The sequence below is a fragment of the Ahaetulla prasina genome, chromosome 2, assembly GCF_028640845.1.
Source record: "Ahaetulla prasina isolate Xishuangbanna chromosome 2, ASM2864084v1, whole genome shotgun sequence".
Classification (NCBI taxonomy): Eukaryota; Metazoa; Chordata; class Lepidosauria; order Squamata; family Colubridae; genus Ahaetulla; species Ahaetulla prasina.
The window spans coordinates 153784918-153807443 of NC_080540.1; the positions used below are offsets into that span (position 1 = coordinate 153784918).

Sequence of the window (22526 nt, forward strand, 5' to 3'; positions counted from 1 at the left end):
TACCAGAATTTGGAAGCCTGAGATAAAGAATTATTAAACTCCTAATATGAGGAAAGGCTCTTAGTCCTCACCAGTAGTGCAATACAGTCCTGTTGTAATTTAGAATAAGAGAAAAGAATAGCCTTCTCCACTAGATGGCCTTCAGATTCTTTGGATTGCAATAGCTATTTCATGCCACCTATTCCCCACACCAGCAAACAGAAAGCTGATACGAAACCTTTCAGAAAAGGTTTCTGACACAAAGGTTGCAAAGAGACAAACTGCTGTTTCAGAGGAGAAGCTTGGAAAGCCAGATATTTATTTTTCCTCTTAATTTTGTGATGCGATGTCAGTGGGTCATCCCCACTTCCCCCTCCCCACCCGAATGAGAGAATTAAGGAGGTTTGTGCAGAGTGTGTATTTATCTGTATTCTTTTTCATAGGTCCTTTAAAAATTTGTCTGGCTTAATTTAATGGGAGCTGCTGGGATCCTGCAGACTGTTAAGAGGGCGAGGGTAAGGTTCTTGTCATCCGTTTGGGCTCCTAATCTCCAACAGACCCTGTTTCCGTCTGTGTGTGTGTCTGTGCCTCTCTTTCTCTCTCTCACTTATTTTTCCCCTTTTGTTTTATATTTATGCCTCTCTCAACTGCATTATTTCCTTCCAGGTCCTTTCAGTGAAGCGCTGTAGGCAGCTGATGGCCATTGCCTTCTTCGGTGTCACTGTAAATGGGGGTGGCTCGGGCCTGCAGCCCAATTTGGGGGATGAATATACTGCCAGTGCTAGGGGATTTATGCTAACAGTCTGGAACCTCTTCTTTTTTTCTTTTTTCTTTTTCCTTTCTTTTCCTGTTTTCTGTGTAGGTCTCTTTAGTCAGCCTTATAGCTAATGCCCTGGGCTACTCGGAACTAGGTGCCATTAAATCCCTTAGGACACTCAGAGCCTTGAGGCCTTTAAGAGCGTTGTCCCGATTTGAGGGGATGAGGGTAAGATGCCATTAGCGAGCTGATCCTTCTGCATGCCTGTGGATTATGGGTTTTTTTATTTTAAAGCATGCTAGAACCGATCAAACTGGTAGAAAGACGTAACAAACAGGATCACGATGCAGCTGCTGACGTGATCACTTCCCTCTGTTTATGATTCACCATCACCCTGCCGCACAGTTCTCCCTTTTTTTATTCGATGATTGCCGTAATAATGACAACAATAACATACTAATGAAAAAAGGGAGATATATTAAGCTGCCTCATTATTGGCCCAAACCACCTGTCATTTGTAGATTCTTTGTTGGCACTTGGCTGCTCTTTTTTGGCCTGGCTTTTAATACCTGTAACATTCAAGGGGGCATTTCTGGCTATATATCTGGAACAGGGAGAATCACCAGGTGCAAAGAATCAGAATTTGAACCACCTCAAGTTTTTCTTCTCCCTTCCCCCGAAGTTATGATGGACCAAAAAAAGAGATCAAAACACAATGGTTGGTTTTCAAGTTGCTCCTGCTTTGTTTGGGGGTATATTCAGGATTGCAGAAAAGGGCTGGATATGGGGAGGGGGGATCTAACACTCCCCTCAAATAAAAGATTTCTGGTTTAATTCCTCTCATTTGCACCTCGTTGTTCTCAGTCCAGTCCGTTAGTGACTGGCAGCCTTGACTGATAGCTCAGCTTTTCTCCCTCTTTTCCCGTTTCCTGTTGACATGCTTTATGCCCCTCCCCTCCACTCTCCCCTTTCACTGTGATGTTAGCAACAAATCACAAGCAAAGCATAGAACCTGAACTTTCTGGAAATTATTGCAATACGCCATTTTATACATATTGAACTTATCCATGTTTTAAAGGAGATTTGCCAATCTGATTTTTTGTAATGCACGGCATATAAAAAAGATACAAGTTTGAAAGCTGTGAACCTATAGTTTATTAAGGAACGAGCCCCTTCTGAATGCATAGGATTGGGCGATATGTGTGGTGCATTCTAATTCAATCTCTTAATTGGAACAATATTGATAGAATGAAAAATAGGAGAGGTTACAGAGAAGAGATTCAACCTTCATTAAAAAATCTGAAAATATCTGTGTTCAAAATAGATCCTAAAAAAAAAAAAAAGTCAGGGATTATTAGTCATTAGTTTAACCTGTACAGAGATTTTGTTTAGCTGAAAGTTTCAATTAAAATCCAATCTTTTCCTGAAATTGCATATTATACCTGCTCCAAAAGTAAATTGAAGTGGGTGCATTACATAATTATGTTTTACTAAATTACATTGCTAAAGTGCCATCTTTTGGTTTTACATAGAAATTAGATGTTATTTCTTATATTAATATCTTCCTGTGTTGTACAACTGTTAAAAAAATTCTTATTTAACTTTCTCCACATACTAAAGACAAATACACAGGGACAGGGGAGTTATTCACACAGAGAAACAATATGCAATATTTTGATACCTGGATATATAACTGTATAATCAATTGTGGCCAATCCTAAGAAAATTGTGGTTGTAGAACAACCATTCTTTTCAATGGGATTTCAAAATGATCATGTTCAATTATCATTTTAGGTTTGAGTTTGTTAGTCTAGGCATCAAGCAGAACTAAATTAACAGGACAGTCTTGTTCGCTATTGTTTTAATTGAAATCAGCCCTACTGATTTTGGTGGGCTTACTCTGTAGTAGTAAATTTGTTCGGGATGGCAGTATTAGACCTTGACCAAATTCAATGGAATGTACTTCAGATATGAATGTGGACTGACATTTGTTCTGACCTGTACAAATGTTACTTAAAAAAAAAAAACTCAGCAGCTGCTTTTATTGTAGTTACTTTCAAGAGAAACTAGTGTTTCTAATGAAAGTATTGTAGCATAAATTATCAGACATTTTAGCTAATTTGGCTTGAAAAATTGTTTCCCAGCATCTTTCTAACAGAGAATGGCTCTTTCCTGGTAGGCATTTTAAAGCTAGTTAGAAATTATTTAAATCCATATATGATTCAGGCCTTACTTTCTTTTTGCCATCAGTATAAACTGACTTCATGAGAATGAAAAAAACAAAACAAAATGTTTTTTTCTAAACAGCATTAAATATCGTTCTTTGCTTTTCTCTATGGCTTAACAACTTAATATTTTTTAAAAAATATCTTCAACTCTTTATATTTGAGGGGAGGGAATTAAAATATTGTTATGAACTATGCATGCCCTACTTTCCTATTTCTAATATACAGTTGTCACACAAAAGCCATGTTCCCTTTCTCATAATAGTTTGCAGTGGTTTTGATAATTTGTTTAAAGTAGGGGCATAATGATTACATTGTAAGTGAATGAGTAGAAAAGTAAGAGATACATTTCGTCCTGTTATACAAAACAAATACAGAGCAAATCAAAACGCAACATAGTGTCAAGTCACAACAATATGACCAATAAATTTGCTTGGTTTTTATTTCATTCATTATTCCATCTCAAGAATAAAGAAAGGTTTTTTTAGTTTTCAGTTGGTATCTGAAATTTTAGACTGATAACGTTGAGGTTAATAGTTTCTGTTATTTCTGATAGGCCTCTATTCAGAAGTCAATGGGCTGTTGATTGCAATAATTTTTCTGCTTCATACAATGCCTAACTTTTGCAGAGGATTATGCATCTAAACACAAATTATGTTATGTCACCATTGTGAAACTTAACATAAAATAATGGCGCCATCTGTTGACACTTAAAAAAAATACAGTAATCAGCAGAAAGTAGATGAGGGTTTTGACTGGAGGAAGTTCATGTGATATTTACCTCCACCCCAGGAGACAGAGCTGACAGAAGGAGACAGGGAGATTACAGTGCCATGAGAGCTAATTCCTACTGCTGACATGCATTTTGACCTTCCACTAGAAACACTTTCCTCATGTCCAGTCAATGGGAAAGGCTCTATCTAGAAGTTTTCCATATTCAACAGAGAAACAACATTTTTCTCTAACATCCAGATTAGGGGGTTCATTTTGTACTATGGGAGAGGTTCATAACCTTTTAGTAGGGAGGGAGATGTGCCTAGTTCTCCCTTTTTTTTTCAGGAGTTTGTTGTAAAAAAAACGTCTAAAGTGGCATTTCTTTTAAAAGAAATATCATTGCCTAAAAATCAGTGTCATGTTGGAAATTAACCCTGAAGACAACAACGGATGCCAAATACTAGATTTCTGCAAATCATTCTAAAGAGTGATCATTGCTGGCAAAATAATGGAAATGCATTCTCACTGAAGTGGAGAAATGTGAGGGACAGCTTTCAAAATATTGTGTAAATCTAAAAAATTGCTTGATGTCTTAACATCTTCAAAATAAGTGCATCATACTCGTTTCTGTGTGTTTCAGAGTATTTGTTTGGGAGGATATGCACAGTCCTACCATATAGCCCTTTCTTTTTAAGAATGAATGCTGCGGTGTGTATATTAATAGGTTCCTGCTCCGTAAATTAAATAATTTCAGAATGATAGCTTTAATTTTCTAATTCTGAAACAAAAGAGATGCTTATTGATTGTCTCATATATATTAGACCAACAACTATAGATGGCAAATGTCTTCATTTCTGTTTAAATATTAAGGTACGAAAACATTATTAAAACAAAGTCTAAGTCTATAAACACTTAAGATTGAAGTTATCAATTTTGAAAGAAGATAGAAATAGTTATAAGCTGGAGTACATTTCCTAAGTCCAAATATTATAGAAGAAAGGAAGGAAGGAAGGAAGGAAGGAAGGAAGGAAGGAAGGAAGGAAGGAAGGAAGGAAGGAAGGAAGGAAGGGAACTGTAAAACATGAGTTTTATTTGCTGTGAAGCAGAAAAGGGAATATGGCTTTTTCTTTTTTTGAGCTTGCAAATATGCATGCTCAGCTCCTGGGACACTTCTGGCCTTGCTTACTAAAGGATATATAGTCCTGATTAATTTTATATTAATCTTAGAACAAGTTTGGCACCTTTTCCTACTCCCATTTGAAACATGTAGCTAAAGTTCCTCATTTATCTTCATGGGAGTAGGAGTAACAGGGCCCAAAAATTTATGAATCTGGTTTTAAAATGGGGAAAGATTGTTGGCTAAGTTAATTTACATGTGTCTGATTCAAAAAAATGAGTCTGACTTGGATATTAGACTCGCCTGGACATTTTAATTTTTCTTTTTTTATTTACCACCTATTGAGTGGCAAAAGAAATAAAACTAATTGCTAATATTTGTTTGGGTAAATTATTTAATAAATTTTTTTTGAAAAACAAAATGCTTGGAGACACATGATTCTTTTTGAATTAAAATGAGTCTTATGGGACTAGCCTTGTTTCTGTTCCCCTTACTAAAACTAGACAAATGAATGTTTTGCTTGTAAAACCGAAGTCATCAAATTTTCTGTACTGAAACACTCTCTTCCTTCCTTTCCCTTCCAATACAGGTGGTTGTGAATGCCTTGGTGGGTGCTATACCATCCATTATGAATGTGCTGTTGGTCTGCCTTATTTTCTGGCTGATTTTCAGCATTATGGGGGTTAATCTTTTTGCTGGGAAGTATCATTACTGCTTTAATGAGACGGCTGAGTATCGATTTGAAATAGAAGAGGTGAACAACAAGACAGAGTGTGAGAAGCTGATGGATCCCAATGGAACAGAGATTCGGTGGAAGAATGTGAAGATTAATTTTGACAATGTCGGTGCAGGGTACCTGGCCCTTCTACAAATTGTAAGTTCTATTTTTGTTGCTTGATGGCTATTGTATAATTGCCAAAATGTTGAAATCTTAAAATGTTTTCCTTTTGTAAATCCCATGTATCTTTTCCCATATTCAGATGGATCAGCCAAATGTTTTCGCTTTTTTATTGTACTTTGCAGCGACTATAAGGAGCCAATCAAGAACTCATTTCCATTTTTGAAGTAATTAACATGGGAAAGAATCTATTATTTTCACTTGCATCCCCTTTATTAGTGAGGATTTAAGAGCAGCTTATTCTTTAATCATTGAAGGTGGAAATAGCAAGGATCTGTTCCAGAAGTGGATTTCAGCAGGTTCTGACCAGTTCTGGAGAACCAGTAACAGAAATTTTGAGTAGTTCGGAGAACCTGTAGTAAAAATTCTGACTGGCCCCGCCCCCATCTATTCTCTGCCTCCCAATTCCCAGCTGATTGGGAGGAAATGGGGATTTTGCAGTAACCTTCCCTTGGAGTGGGGTGGGAATGGAGATTTTACAATATCTTTCCCCTGCCACGCCCACCAGCCACGCCCACCAATCCATGCCACACCCATCAAGCCACACCCACAGAACCGGTAGTAAAAAAAATTGAAACCTACCACTGATCTGTTCCTATAAGGAGGGGTCTGAGCTAAATAACTGGTAATTTTAGCTTTGAGGGAGGAGTGGTCTATAGCTTCCTGAAGAATTCTTAATTCCATGTTGCTGTTAGAAAATGTGGAGGGCAGGTATTGCTAGTTTGAATATATTCTAAGCAATACAGTCTCTGTTCACTTTTGTTTTTGGATTTTACCAATTGATATTTAACTGTGGTCATCTTGAAGATAGGTTGTGATCCAAATGATCTTATTTCATGCATGCAGTCCATCTGTTCCTCCAAGAGCAATCTTCTGCACTGCCTATGAGTCATTCACAACCTGGATGATATTCTAGAATTAGTCTTTGTGTATATTCACAAGAAGCAGAGGTGGGGTAGGAGTCTCTTGGAAATGAATCATAGAGCAACTTCGCTGAGGATTTTTTGAGTGAGGGTGAGGGTATGGTATGTCTATTGTTTTATAGTTCCAGGTTTTTCTGCAAATGTATTTGAAGATTTCAAGATCTGTGATACTATAAAAAAAAAAGGCTGATTGCATCCTAAAAAAATTATTAATCAGAAAGTTTAAAAGACTGGATGAAGATTCCTTTCATTATTTTAATTACAAAAGTGATAGTATTTTTAATGTCATTTTGTTTATTTGATTTCTGTAGCCGCCCATCTCAACAAATGACTCTGGGCAGCCTACATCATTATATGTATAAACAAATTAAAAGCAATAAATAAAATTACATTTTATTACATTGGATGTTATAATGTATTATTTTGTGAAATATTCTTAACTAAACAGGAATATTAGGATTAAATTATCTTGCAATTTGATCCAAATCATAATAACAACATGCAAATGTTTTGTTAATGATTTACAGGCTATCCTAGTGCACATTCCATATACAAGGCCGAGAACAAATGGATGTACCATTTACCAAAATAAAGGCAGTTATAGTTCGCTCCTTGTGTGTTTAGGATGAGTGAGAAATTCCACAAAAGTGGAAGCAGTTAAAAACATGTGAATCAGCACAGCCCCAGTGCTGCCAGTTCGCGTGGTTCAGATGAACCAATAATTCAGATTCTGTGCAGTTTGGCGAACTGGCAAATCCTATCGCTGGCTGGCCCCGCCCCTGCTTGTTTTTCAGCCTGTTTTCCAGACCATTTTCTGAGCTGTTTTCAGGCCGTTTTTTGGGCTGTTTGGGGCCATTTTTTGAGCTGAAAACAGCCCAGAAAATGCCCCCAAAATGGCCTGAAAACGGCCCCCAAAATGGCCTGAAAACAGCCCAAAAATAGCAAAAAAAACAGGCTAAAAAAATGGGTATAGGTGGGACCAGTCAGTGGTGGGATTAGCCCCAACCAGCTGAATCCTGGGACGAGTGGCCAGGAGGTGGCGCTGGGTGTGATGAGTGATGTCACCTACCCAGTCACATGACCAAACAGCCACGCCTACCCAGCCAGAGAACTGGTTGCTACGTTATTCACCACTGAACAACCCTCCCTTTAACCAAATCAGTACATCCAATGTAAATGTTTTAAACTATTTCCAAAATAAAAATAAATGTTTTCAAAGTGGCTGAGGGAGAGATTATTTATTGGTTTCTTTACTTCTGCAAAACTTCAGGTTTTCTCAAGCCAGCTGAACCTCCCTCTTATTGAGGGATTGTATCATTTTGACTGCATAAGGACCAATATTTGCAGAAGTTGGTATGCTAGTAGTGTATATATAATATTATGGATTTTATTATGTATGCAAACTGGTTGAACTTTGCTTTAAAAACCTTTCAAACAGCTTACAAAGGTTGGAAACTATAACGTTTCATGTCCTGGGATTACAATCTAAAAGATGTGACAAGGAGAAAATGAAACTGATATTAAATCACAGGGTGGAAAGATAGAAAATATACCTCTTGGGTATTGAGAACAAGATAAAAATGTTAACAAATGAGTATTCCTAGGCCTAATTAAAAGCGAATACAGCATTTCAGATCCTGTTTGTAAGTAAGGGCCTCTGGTGGCTCAGACTGGTAAGACAGTCTGTTATTAACACAGCTGCTTGCAATTACTGCAGGTTCAAATCCACCAGGCCCAAGGTTGACTCAGCCTTCCATCCTTCATAAGGTAGGTAAAATGAGGACCCAGATTGTTGGGGGCAATAAGTTGACTTTGTATATAATATACAAATGGATGAAGACTATTGCTTGACATAGTGTAAGCCGCCCTGAGTCTTCGGAGAAGGGCGGGATATAAATGCAAAAAAAAAAAAAGTAAGTGAAAAAATAAACGTTGGCTATTCATGTTGCTCTGTGCTATTTGTTACCCTGCTTTGTTTTTTCCTCCTCTTTAAAAGAAGTGTGCTTTTCCCACAGGCTACCTTCAAAGGCTGGATGGATATAATGTATGCAGCAGTAGATTCTAGAAAGGTAATATAGCTGTAAACCTAGCTCTGCTTTTAAAGTAAAGAATTGTGATCCATCCTTGATCTTTGCACAGACACACCTGTTTACTTTGCTTGGCAGCAACACCTAAGTGATTTGGCTACTGTCTTAGTTTGGGATATTTTTCAGCTTTTTGGCCAAATCCATAGCTCTGATTTCCCTGATAGTTTTTCATCCATATACTAACCAAGTTTGATCCCAAACTGAGAATCCAAACAAGGCAAGTCAGTTGCTACTACTTGCTAGGATTTAGAAGCAAGAGTGACTTTAGTATTTTATATAAGAAAAAATACTAATCGTCTCAAGAGAAAGAGAAAAAAAAGGTCCAATTGGCAGATGCTAGCTGCACCTTCTGTGTACGGGGCCTGGTCTCTTTTGTGCACAGAATATTCAGCAATGGCCCCAGAACTAATTTCGTTAGAGTGAAATTAAAGAGGATTTATGTACCTAATGGATCCCTATGAGCCTTTGAATCAAAGGGCAACTTTTCTAATCATTAGGTTTTGCATAATGCGTAAATTACAATGATTTCCCAGAAGAGGACATCATTTAATCATTTAATTCTTTACTAAATGTGTGAATTTAACCAGAAGCAAAATATTTAAACTGCCCTATTTATTAGATGCATGTGAGTTTGAGATAAAATAGGAAAAATGTAAAAATAATTTGAATGCACTGAGAATATGACATAACACAAGATATAGTCAAGATTAAATGTCAAATGAATCTAAATGCAGTACAAAAGTGAACAATACAAAATAAATATGTGAGAGGTACATGGATTATATGGAGAGAATGAATAAAGATCAAAACTCAAAACAAATGGAGGAAAACATATTAAATGGTGAAGAGAAGGGGAATGAGTAAATTGTAGATGGGTAATTAACTCTACCCAGCTACAATTTACTCATTCCCCTTCTCATTGATCCTCAAAAGTAATGTTTAAAGAACAAAAAAGTCAGTATATAAAGTGGTACATGGATATAGTATCAATGAGGGTGGTTTACAACAATAAAACGATTTGCAATACTATAGTGGATAGTGTTAGTATAAATAAGATTTAGTTATATTTCCTTTTTCTTTTACTTTTGCATATGCCTTTTGACTATTATTTCATTATTTTTCTGCACAATGTTGCATGCTTTAAAACAGAATACACTGTGATTTGTTATCTTAATAGATTGAGTGTATATAAATTGGGGTGTATCCTCTCTCTCTCTCTCTCTCTCTCTCTCTTCCCTCCAATGTATAATTATTTTGTCTCTGCTTATAGCAAGAAGAGCAGCCCAAGTATGAGGACAACATCTACATGTATATCTACTTTGTCATCTTCATCATCTTTGGATCTTTCTTCACCTTGAATCTCTTCATTGGTGTTATTATTGATAACTTCAATCAGCAAAAGAAAAAGATAGGTCAACTTTTCATATTTTCTAGCACACAAGGAGAAGGAAGAGAAGAAAGATACACACTAGAATGACTATTTAATTATCAACTAATAACAGTAGACAAAAGACTCTCCCAAATCTTGCTGCTGCTCATCCAAAATGTAAATGATTAAAAGCAGATTTTCACATGCAAGTCAGCTGTGGCAACTGTAGTTATCATAAAATGACATTAATGAGTGAAAGAGGCATTACAGATTGTCCTCGACTTACAAACATTCGTTTAGTGACTGCTCTTTAAAATGTGATTTATGACTGGTTCTCACACTTATGATCACGTGATCAAAATTCGGATGCTTGGCAAATGGCATGTATTTATGATGGTTGCAGCATTCCAGGGTCCATCTGCAACCTTCCTAGAACAGAGGTCACCAACTGGTGGTCCCTGGACCACTGGTGGTCCGCAAGAAAATTTTGGTGGTTCGCAGAAAAATTATTTGCATTTTTTATATTGCACTAAATCAGGGGTCCTCAAACTACGGCCCCTGGGACGGATACATGCAATGAATGTTTGTGTTGCTGCAGAGAGTCTCCCCCTCCGGGGTCTTCTTGTGCCGGTCAGGGGGGCAGAAATTCTGACTTGGGGTCTGCTTCAGCCTCCTGGTGTGGGGCTTTGGGCGAAGGCTGGAGGGAAGTGCCGCTGGTGGCGAAGAGCCGGAGGGCCTTGTTCCAGTGGGACTGCCTCATGGCTTGGAACTGGCTGACCATCTCAGCCCGCTGAGCCTCCAGGCACCGCTACCTGGTCTTGCACTCCCGCAGGTCTTCCCTCTGCTTGGAAATCCTATGCTCGTAGTCCTCAGTGAGGTGCTTCTGCTGAGCCTCCTTCTCAGTCAGATCCAATCTGAACTGAGCCAGCTGTTTTGGCAACTCTTTCTCGTGGTGGCTGCTTAGCTCCAACAACTGCTTCCTGTTGGGACCCTAAAGAGCCTGGGTGGGCAGGCGAGGAATGGCTGGGAGGGGAGGGGTGAGTAGAGGCCAGTGAGGCACCCCTCGACGTGAGTGACATCGAGTTGGCCACGCCCACCTAGCCATGCCCACCCAGCCGGTCTTTAGGCAGATCATATTAGTGGTTCACGGGATTTAAAATTATGAATTTAGTGGTCCCTGAGGTACCAAAGGTTGGGGACCCCTGTGGTAGAGAGCTTCTGACTAGCAAAGTCACTTTGCTAGTCAGAATTTGCTTAGCCACCACATGATTCACTTAACTGCAGCAATTTCCTTAAGAACTGTGGCAAAAAGGTCATAAAGTGGAGCATGACTCACTTAACAATTGCCTTGCTTATCAATGGAAATTTTAGGCTCAACTGTAGTTGTAAGTTGAGGACTACCTGTATAAATCAAATACAAAGGAAAAGCTTTGTATCCTTTTGTATAATTGTTTTCATTTTGACTTCTTCAACTATGCCCCAAAGAAAGCTAACTAGTAAATGCACAACAGATACATTTTACATAAATAATTTCCTGTTGGACAAGTTTCTCGTGCCTTTCCATTTCAAACAATGACAACATTACAATTTATAATGCTAAATTGAACTTTTGCTCTACATCAGGCTTCCCTAAACTAATGCGCTGGATTACACATTACCAGGCATCATAGGCCTGCAACTGATGAGAATTATAGCCTGAGATTTGGTGGGCACTAAATTGACTTAGATGTTCCCACAACAGAACTAAATAGAACATTAACTCTGTGACCCAATTACTTCTAGAGATGGGACAATTTCTTTGCCACACAAAGTAGTGAGAAAAGCCCACTCATTGAATATGCACCATAATCTTCAAGCAAGGTTGAATGGATTGTAACCAACTTCCTTTTCTTCCCTTCTTCCCCTTTACTTTGGAGGTCAGGATATCTTTATGACAGAAGAACAGAAGAAGTACTACAATGCCATGAAAAAATTAGGCTCCAAAAAACCTCAAAAGCCAATTCCCAGGCCTCTGGTAAGTTTTTCAATTTTTTTCCAGCATGGCATTCCTTATATACTCAAGGGGAATCTTTCATCCCTCCCCACCCATTGAGATTATTCAGGAATGAAAAACAAAACTATTATAATTGGTAATGGATGAAAATATCAATTGGGAGATTTCTGATTCAGATTTCCACATTAGACAGCCTTGAGAAACCCACAAATCTTTTCGCCTCCATTTCATCATCCCACTCCTGGGATTACAGATATATTCCAGAACTATTCCAGAGTTCTTGTAAAATTTGTGTCTGAGAAAATAATTAATGCCAGATGAGAAGGCCCCTCTGGCAAAGTGCTATTGCAGAATCCTTTTCCCTAAATCAGGGCCTGACCTCCACCCAGTCAGCCATCTATGATCTTATCTGGCAACAGCAGGTAAATTTTACCTCCCTGTATGCTGTATTCAGGTATGAACCCTTGATAGGTGCGGTATCATCCCAACAATTGGGGGAAAAGCCAAGTCTTCAGTACTTTATAGGAGACCAAGAGGGTAGGAGCCTGCCTGCCAAACTTTAGAGAAAAGGGTGTTCCCTAGGAAAGGGGCTTCCATGGAAAGAGCACGCTTCCTAGCTTCCATAAAATGGTAATGTTTAAAGGATGGGACTAGGAGTGTGTCCGCCCTATCTAACTTGGTAGGATGGGTAGATGTTCTTAGGGAAAGGCAGTTCCGCAGAAAGCCTGACCTAGTGTCATATAGGGCTTCAAAGGTAATGACCAGCATCTTGAATTGCATCCAAAGGAAAATAGAAGCCAGTGCAGCTCATGCAACAGAAAAGATATGAGTACTGAACATTGATTTAAAAGTTGGATAATATACCATATTTTTCAGTGTATAAGACGCACTTCCCCCCCCCCAAAAGTGGGTGGTCTGTGCGTCTTATACAGCGTCTTATACAGCTTATACAGCTAATGTTGCTGAAGACCCACCCACCCGCTAGCCCCCACCCTTCGGCTTATGCCTCCTAGCAATTTGCCTCCTTGCAGCAAACATCCTACTCAGCTTCAGCACAGCCTGATTTAGCACAAGCAGTTGATTGGCGGTTGGATCTGCCTCCCAGAATACCCCCAACAGCTGTTTCAGGCTGCGGGGATGATCACTGTCTTTGCTGCCCATCACAGCTGCCACCTATCACCGCTTCTGTGCATCCCATTTTTGGCCTCCGTGCACCCCACATTTGGCCTCCACGTGCCCCATTTTTGGCCCATTCCAGGCAGCAGGGATTGCCACTGCCGCTGGCTATCCCCACCGCCTGGAACAGGCTGAAAATGGGGCACACAGAGGCGGCAATAGGTGGCAGGAACAATGGGCGGCGATGGTGGCCATGGACGATGATGATCCTCGCAGCCTGAAACAGCTGACAGTGGGTATTCCGGGAGGCAGATCCAACCGCCAATCAGCTGCTCGTGCTAAATCAGGCTCTGCTGAAGCTGATCGGGCTGTTTGCTGTTTGCTGCAAGAAGGCAAATTGCTGGGAGGCAGAGGCAGATTTTTTTTTCTTGTTTTCCTCCCCAAAAGCTAGGTGCTTCTTATAGTCCAGAGCGTCTTATAGTCCAAAAAATATGGTATTTTTATTAATTTTTAAACCTACTGTTCTAACTGCAAATTTCTATAAGTTTTTTTAAAATGGGAAATAGTAGGTAAATGTGTCAGATAAATTTAATAGCCTATTCTGGGATAAATATTATCTTGAAGAAGAATAAAGGAGCTATCTTACTATTTACTGCTAGTTTACCTACGTACTTTGGCTACTGAAAAAAACCCCAACAAATGGATTTCCCTACCATTTCTTTAAATTATCCTACCTGATATTTGCTCTGCAGCAAATAAAACTGAACAAAGGCAACATCATGACAATTTAAAGGAGAAAATGAAGCTGAATGTGAAGTTTATTTATTTATTTGTCACAACAGTATATATTTGTTTTTTGTTTTGTTTTTGTTTGTTTTTGTTTTTGTTTTGTTTACATTTATATCCCGCCCTTCTCCGAAGACTCAGGGCGGCTTACAGTGTATAAGGCAATAGTCTCATTCTATTTGTATATTTACAAAGTCAACTATAATATAAGCATAAGCATGAAATAACTATACGATATATAAGCATATATATAAGCATAAGCATGAAATAACCATACAAATTGGATACAATCAAAGGGAACATTAGGACAGGAACGGTAGGCACGCTGGTGCTCTTATGCACGCCCCTTACAGACCTCTTAGGAATGGGGTGAGGTCAATAGTAGATAGTCTTTGGTTAAAGCTCTGGGGATTTTGGGAAGAGACCACAGAGTCAGGTAGTGCATTCCAGGCATTAACAACTCTGTTACTGAAGTCATATTTTCTGCAATCAAGATTGGAGCGGTTCATATTAAGCTTAAATCTATTGTGTGCTCGTGTATTGTTGCGATTGAAGCTGAAATAGTCTTCAACAGGAAGGACATTGTAACAGATGATTCTGTGTTAATCATACTATAATCTTATATGTGTTTGCATGCAGCTAAGCTTCATTAAATATCATGCTGACTGAACATTTTTCAATCTGCCTTTAAGCATCCCTTCAAAATGGGCAAAAAAAAAATCTCTGTTGCTATCTTATTAAATCTTCTTTAATTGGATAGTACCAAAGGTACATTTTGCAATTTGATATGCATGTTTTCTGTGTATAATAGAACAGAATCCAAGGCGCTGTCTTCGACTTTGTCACCCAGCAAGCCTTCGATATAGTAATAATGCTACTCATCTGTCTCAACATGGTGACTATGATGGTTGAAACCGACACACAAAGCAAACAGATGGAGGAAATCCTCTACTGGATAAATTTGGTCTTTGTTATCTTTTTCACTTGCGAATGTGTGCTGAAAATGTTTGCCTTACGTCACTATTATTTCACCATTGGATGGAATATTTTTGATTTTGTGGTTGTGATACTCTCTATTGTAGGTAAGTACATAGAAATATTTTCATGTATCTTGCGCAGTAATCAAAGTGCCTGGAGAAATGGACAATTCTAACATTCCGTTGCAAACTTCAAAATGAAAATGTGAACTTGTTAATAGTGAAACTGAGACTGATTAGGAGCTGAGATTTTGGTTCTTTTTATCATTAATCAGTTCTTTTATAGCCCCTAAGGGGGCGCAATAGTTCAGTGGTTAAAGATGCCGAGCTTATCAGTTGGAAAGTTCAACCATGACCATGGGGCATTTTTAAGGATTTCTAGTTGCTTATGGGAATTGTCATCAACTACAGTTACCGTATATGAGCGTTGACATCAAATTTTACTGTGCTGTTTGAATTGTATTTGTTTTGAATAATTGGCATTGGGATTTACAGGTAGACCTCAAGTTACAACTTTAACAGCCTTTTACAGTCACAAGTCGTAACAGTCGTAACAGTCATAACATTGGCCAATAATATGTGACCGACATGATTTTACATTTTTTGTAGTGTTCACTTAGTGAAACATCATTGCCATAAATGTGAACCCACTGTTTGCTATGAGCATGCTTTTGCAGAAAACTGAAAGTAAGCACCAGTTTTTGGCAAAAATGTCCTAAAATGTGGTCACATGCCAGCCCGTAAGTGCAGGTGTGTTGTCAAACGTCTGAAGTGCAGTCAGGTGGCTGTGACTTTTTATTGTCAAAACTTCAGATCTGGGTCCCATTTTTCAGGCAGGTCGTAACTTCAAACGGTCACTGAGTAAACCGGTCATTGGCTGAGGACTATCTGTAGTAATTACTAAAAGGACCTATTGACCAAGAGATGGTCACTTTTAAAGCAAGCTGTGATTTTCTTAGTCTCATGTATTGTCTCTTAAATTTGCCCATTATTTCCATGCTTCCGAAGAAAGAATGTAAAATGACTTGACACAATTGTAACTCTCTTTTCTCTCCTCAATATTTTTAAAGGTATGTTTTTGGCAGAAATCATAGAGAAATATTTTGTGTCACCAACTCTCTTCAGAGTCATCCGCCTGGCCCGTATTGGTCGAATCCTGCGCCTGATCAAGGGAGCTAAAGGGATCCGCACCTTGCTTTTTGCCTTAATGATGTCTTTGCCTGCCTTGTTCAACATTGGCCTCCTGCTCTTTTTAGTAATGTTCATCTTTTCCATCTTTGGAATGTCAAACTTCGCTTATGTCAAGCATGAGGCTGGCATTGATGACATGTTCAACTTTGAGACTTTTGGCAACAGCATGATATGCTTATTCCAGATCACTACCTCAGCTGGATGGGATGGGTTGCTCTTACCCATCCTCAACCGTCCTCCAGACTGTGATTTGGAAAAGGAACATCCTGGGAGTGGCTTCAAAGGTGACTGTGGGAATCCTTCCGTAGGGATCTTTTTCTTTGTTAGCTATATCATCATCTCCTTTCTGATTGTGGTAAATATGTACATTGCCATCATTCTAGAGAACTTCAGTGTGGCTACAGAGGAAAGTGCTGATCCACTGAGTGAAGATGACTTTGAAACCTTCTATGAGATCTGGGAGAAGTTTGACCCCGATGCTACCCAGTTCATTGAATACTGCAAGTTGGCAGACTTTGCAGATGCTTTGGAGCACCCTCTCCGTGTTCCTAAGCCCAACACCATTGAACTCATTGCCATGGATTTGCCAATGGTCAGTGGGGACAGAATCCATTGTCTGGACATCCTCTTTGCCTTTACCAAACGTGTACTGGGTGACAGTGGTGAACTAGACATCTTGAGGCAACAGATGGAAGAGAGATTTGTGGCTTCTAATCCTTCCAAAGTGTCTTATGAGCCCATCACAACCACGTTACGGCGCAAACAGGAGGAGGTCTCCGCAGTGGTGATCCAGAGGGCTTACAGGGTCCGTTTAGCAAGGAGGGGATTTATCTGCCGAAAAAACGTCTCCAACAGAATAGAAAATGGAGGGACAAATAGGGAGAAAAAAGAAGGTACTCCATCCACGGCTTCCCTCCCATCTTACGACAGCGTAACTAAGCCTGAAAAAGAGAAACAGCGGGCCGAAGAAGGGAGACGCGACAGGGCAAAAAGGCAAAAAGACGCCAGGGAATCCAAATGCTGAGATGATCTATAATAATAATAATATTAACTGTAGAAAACTCGTGAGCAGAAAAGATTGTTTACAAACTTCCTGTTAAAATATATATCAATAGCGAACAGCTGTGGAGAAACTTTAAAGATCTTATACCAAACATAGTCTGCTTACTGTGTGACCATGTTGCATCTCAAAGCAGTGATCTACCACCTGTTTAATGGACCCATCTAGACCAATATATTTAAAAAAAAAACAGGAAACAATGCAAAGGAGAACAAGGATTTTATACTGTCTGGGCAGGTGGATACTGCATGTTCCACATCAGTCAATGCAACTTAGGACAAAAAAGCAAAATAAAACACACACACAAACAAGGAAAAAAAAACTGCTGCTTGAGGATTCGTATTTTTTTCCAAAGCAGCAAAAATTGATTTTATTTTATTTTTCATTTTATTGAAAGGAAATCTGGAAAAATATCACTTAAAGGGTTGTTTAGTTCATGCAAAACTAGATTTTCATACTTGACATTTAGTTTAAGCAGCAAAAAAACAAAAACAAAAAAGAAGGAGGAAAAAAACCAAGTAGAGCATAAAAAAAAAAAAAAGCCGAAATGAAATGACACGTATTTAGCCCATATCATTGAATCATCATTGTTTCTTTAGTACTTATTATCTGCATACTTTTTATTCTATGGGCTTCACCATGGTTTGTGAGAGATGGGGGTAATCAGGTATTTTCAGTTTGCCAAACTCGCTCAGGCTGATTCCAAAAATAAATTAAATAAAATTGTGCTCGTTTCAATGCATAGAAATGATTTGCATGATGGCATGCTGTGATCAGGAATCATGCATGAGGAATCATAAAACCACAAGACACTCAATATGCTGTCCAGGCCGTGTGTTAAGCCATATGTTTGAGGCACTCCACTGACTACGGCACACGGTATTTGGAGAGTTACTCTTAGCTATGATGATGCTCTTCACCTAGTTTCCAAGTGTTAATCTTTCCACGTACCCTCCCACAAGAGGAGAAAAAGTGAAACCAATCAAGGAGTTTATGTGTATTTTTAATAAGCTTCGTGCAGTCAACTTCTTTTCCACTTTTTAAAAGTAACTCCCCAAATCCACACCAAAATGCTGCTCTAGCACCCTTCCAATTTCAGGAAGTGGTTGTAGTACAATCTCAATATCTGGAACATTAGGGCTTCAAGAAAACTCACCAAGTAGTTCTGTATCCTGCAATATTCAGTGTCCATTCTGCCATATGCACTTTTTTTTCTGTTAGAAATAAGCACTGTAGAAAACAACATATTATCTCTCAAAGACACATTTTGACAGTTATATAAAGCAATCTTATTGCAGGCAGGCTTATGACAGAGGAGTTTACAGCACTGTGTGCCATATTTACCGGCCAAATGTTGCGCTCTTTTGGAGTGTTGTGATGTGAGAAATGTACTCGGCACAAGTGGATTTGTTCTTTCACTGACAGTTTTCTGCGGCTACATGGTTTTATCCGATTCTTTGAGCTGCAATTTTTCCCTAAGGAAAGCAAACCAAAAATATTTTAAATAATTATGAAAATAGTTTAAATATCTATGAATATAACATCCTACTTTTGGTGAGCAAAGTAGCAGTGTGACATGGATACAGCACTGAGAGGAAAAGTGTCATACTTGACATGTGCCTTCACCAGTTCTACATTTCATCCCATATTGTTGTATGGTGATAATTTTAATGGTCCTGCATATTCAGGGAGGGATGAAGAGCTACCTCTCAACTAGTCTTAACTCTAACCTGATGAGAATTCTAAAGGGAGGGGAACTGACATTTATGTTTCTAAAAACTACTTTGGCATGTTTCATTCTTTTTTTAAAATGTTCATTATGCCCCCTTTTAATAAATTGATCCTCATAATAATTCATCTTCTAAGGGCACAGATTTATGGAATCGTTCTTGGGTCAATGTCGGCATTGCACCACAGTCAAGATTGTTCAACCATACAGCTTTAAAAAAAAAAAATATGCAGAAGGCTGTAAAGAAATATGTTGAATTTCTGCAACATGGTGAAAGACGCTGTTTGAATGTGGACCAAAACTGTTTTATCTATAAAAGGGCAAAAAATATTTTTTAAAAAAAGATTTAAAATATTCCAAAATCAAAAGAAAGCTAAGAAAGTTAGCAATGCCTTTTAGTTTAGTGGCAGATGCTTGACATTTAGAATTTTGCAACTTAGATACCTATTACAAGGTTAATCAGAAAGTAAGCCATTTGATAGATATCTGTGCCAAGTTGAGCTTTTTAAAAATGCATAATCTAGCTACCACAACATCAGTGGAATAATTCTGCTGTACCAGATACCACAAGGAGCAAAACATTTCTTTCTTGTTAGGTTTTATCCCAGCTACTCATAAAATCTGTATGATAAAATTACATGCATTTGTACAGGCAACATTGTAAACAGCACAACAACAACAACAAGAGCTGAAAAGTGTGACTGAACTTTTTAAGACAATAATATAAATACTGTAATATATCATTTTATTTTACTGGCATGCCTTTTTGTACATGACAAAGGACTACAAAAATTAAATAGAGTGGCTTCTGGCGTATGCCACTGTCCATATTTAATTTTCTATCTCTCTAAAAATATTTTTTTTCTTTTCCACTTTTCAGATGATGTCAATTTAAGTACATCCCTTCAGAGGAAAAATATCCTCTCAAAAGCTTTATTGCAAAAATGTACCGGTATTTACAACAAAACTACTTAGATTGTATTTTGGTTCTGAGGTGCAATACATTTTGACCACTCTATGCAAGATTTGGCTAAATGTCATATTTATTCTTCAGCTGGACTACTGTTCCATATGAAAAGCTTGGCACATATAGTGTTTGTGCTATCAAATTTTATTAAGCAAATTTTAGTAAAAATGCCCGCAGTCTATATTTATATTTGCTTATTATTTAAGAATACTTGAATTTTCTTATATTACTCAAGCTTTGCTTAAGAAAAAGCTTCAAAACTGTGAACTATGTCCTAACTAAAATCAACAGTTTTTCTAGTTTCTGCACAATGTTTCTTCAAGTTTCTTTCATTTTAGATTTCTTTAACCAGTTATCCCAATTAACCAGACTTCACTGAGATTAGGAGCCTCACTCTGGTATTTTTATATATCAGCATTACATTTTTGAAATCTTCTTTAAAATTGAATCATCCTGTAATGGTCTATTGAGATATATGAACATTATATAAAGGTATACCTGAACTTTTTTAAAAGAGAAAGGAACTTATTATTTCAGCAAAAATAGCCAGTGCTTTTTAGAAAAACATGGTCCAAACTAGGAATCAGTCAAATAAATCTCAAACTTATTGAGAAACATTTGAAAATGTACATTTAATTTTAATAACATTGGTTTTTAAATCCCATTGTTTCACTCCATCTATCTTCCCCATGGCCAGAAACGGTCAAAACAGTTTTGCTAAAAAATAATTTTAATAAAAATAACATTACATTTAGTGCATTTGTTTATAAATTCCTTTCCTTTTTTAAAAATGAAATAATAAGAATAACCTCTTTTGGGGGTATCTTCCTAGTGAATGAATGATGTATGGAAAAGGCCTAAGAACAACATATATGGGAGATAACCAATGCAAGCTGAAATGAATAAGCATTCATAATTAAATTATTTGACGTCCCTTTGATTTCTTTAATTACTGTCAATGACCAGCAAAATAAGACAGGCCAAATGCATTAGTCATAATGCCAAAACTAGAAAAAGGAAATTTTGAATAAAATGCAGTAAAATATTATAAAACATAAGATAACATAGAAATGGAATGAAACTGGAATACAATAGATTAAAAGAAGGGGAGAAAAAACCCTTCATAATGCCATCACTCCAAGATTAGACCATTCTATGTCTTCTTATGGAAATCACTGTAGATAGAAACCTAGCATCTTTACTTATGGTGGTGCTAAGGCTGACATGAGCAGGAAAGAAACTATCATTTGACAAATCTTATGACCAGGTTTTCAACCTCCACTGCAGAAGAGGTAAAGATATGGCTAAAAAATTGCAATCTGCTTCCCATGTAGTGTAAATCTAGGGAGAAAATCTATTTTTTCAACTCTTATCGTTCTGATAATGTCCTTTAAATAAAGAATCTTATATCTAAAATATTCATAAAGTATTTTAGGAGATTCATAATAGTTTAGAGCAGGAGCCTCCAACCTTGGCAACTTTAAGCCTGGTGGACTTCAACTTCCAGAATTCTGGGAATTCTGGAGGCTCCTGGTTTAAAGTGATGAATGTTTAGATTGTTTATGTGATGACACTGACAGTTCAGTAAAACTGGATTATCTGCAGCTAACTTTGATATGGATAAATTATCGATCAAACCATACAAAGCAAAAGTGAAACCATTTTTTTTGTACAAAGGGAAAAGAATTCTCAAATATAAAATATCTGACAAGTGAGGGGGGCTGAACAGCAATCTAGTGCGTTCCCATAGTGATCAGTCGATTTTGTTCAAGAATAATGGACTTTTGATATTTGAGTATTGAAGGGGAGGATGCAATAATAGACTGAATCCACATATCACTTGCCTATGTTGACAATTAAAGGGAAAATGTGCCTATTCTTGCTTACAGGCTTCTTTGGTAAGTGGCGTATCTGGCAAACCACCTATTTTTGGTAGCTAAGAATTGGACACATTTTAAACACTACACAGTCAGAAGAACAACCCATAGTCAAGTTCTCTGGTTATTAGGCATCAATAAAAGAAATCTTAACTCCATTGCAAATAATTGTACCATTCATCACATAGCAATTTCCCAATGAATCAATTTTCCTTAGCTTAGATAACAAAAGAAGGGGGGGAATAGTCTCCTATCTATGAGAAATTACATTGAAATGTTTTTAATTTACAGTGCTGCTCTCTTTTTTACATTTTGTTTCATAAAATAATGCAATCTATGTCATCTTGCACTTGGTCTTCTTTTTAAACCTTCTGATAAAGAGTAAACAGAAAGAAAAAGAATCATACATTGAATTAATCCTGAGCTAGTTATTGGAGTTTCTGTCTGGGTTTTTAATTTGTTTCGAGTATTATTACAAGAGCAGGTAACCAACCAGTGGAGAAGATCTGAATATTATTCTTGGGAAAGGTATATAGTCATGGATATGAGTTGTATGTAGGCAGATGGTCTTGGGTCAGTCTTGGTTCAATTAAAGAGGAGGTATAGGAGATGCTGGGAAGGGCCCTTTTCTGCCTAAGACTTTGAGAAAGATGCTGCCAACGAAACTGAACAATAATAGCTTAGATGGACCAATTAGGATCTTCCTAATTATTTCCTGGTTTCGAAAGTTATTCCAACTGTTAACTAACAAAGCATCACAT

The 22526-nt window shown here is 37.8% G+C and overlaps 1 protein-coding gene across 11 annotated transcripts in view; it reads left to right on the plus strand.

Annotated features, from left to right (window-relative positions):
• Positions 1 to 17156, plus strand: part of SCN8A (sodium voltage-gated channel alpha subunit 8) — an 87648-nt gene extending 70492 nt beyond the window's left edge. For 9 of the 11 annotated variants that reach the window (XM_058171549.1, XM_058171551.1, XM_058171555.1 and 6 more), the window contains 7 exons: positions 842 to 964; positions 5382 to 5666; positions 8629 to 8682; positions 9971 to 10108; positions 11979 to 12083; positions 14776 to 15046; positions 16012 to 17156. In XM_058171549.1, coding sequence (XP_058027532.1) covers positions 842 to 964; positions 5382 to 5666; positions 8629 to 8682; positions 9971 to 10108; positions 11979 to 12083; positions 14776 to 15046; positions 16012 to 17156 — 2121 coding nt within the window. The remainder of the gene's footprint in view (positions 1 to 841; positions 965 to 5381; positions 5667 to 8628; positions 8683 to 9970; positions 10109 to 11978; positions 12084 to 14775; positions 15047 to 16011) is intronic. The other 2 variants (XM_058171559.1, XM_058171558.1) reach the window with 1 other exon arrangement.
• Positions 17157 to 22526: the final 5370 nt, after the last annotated feature.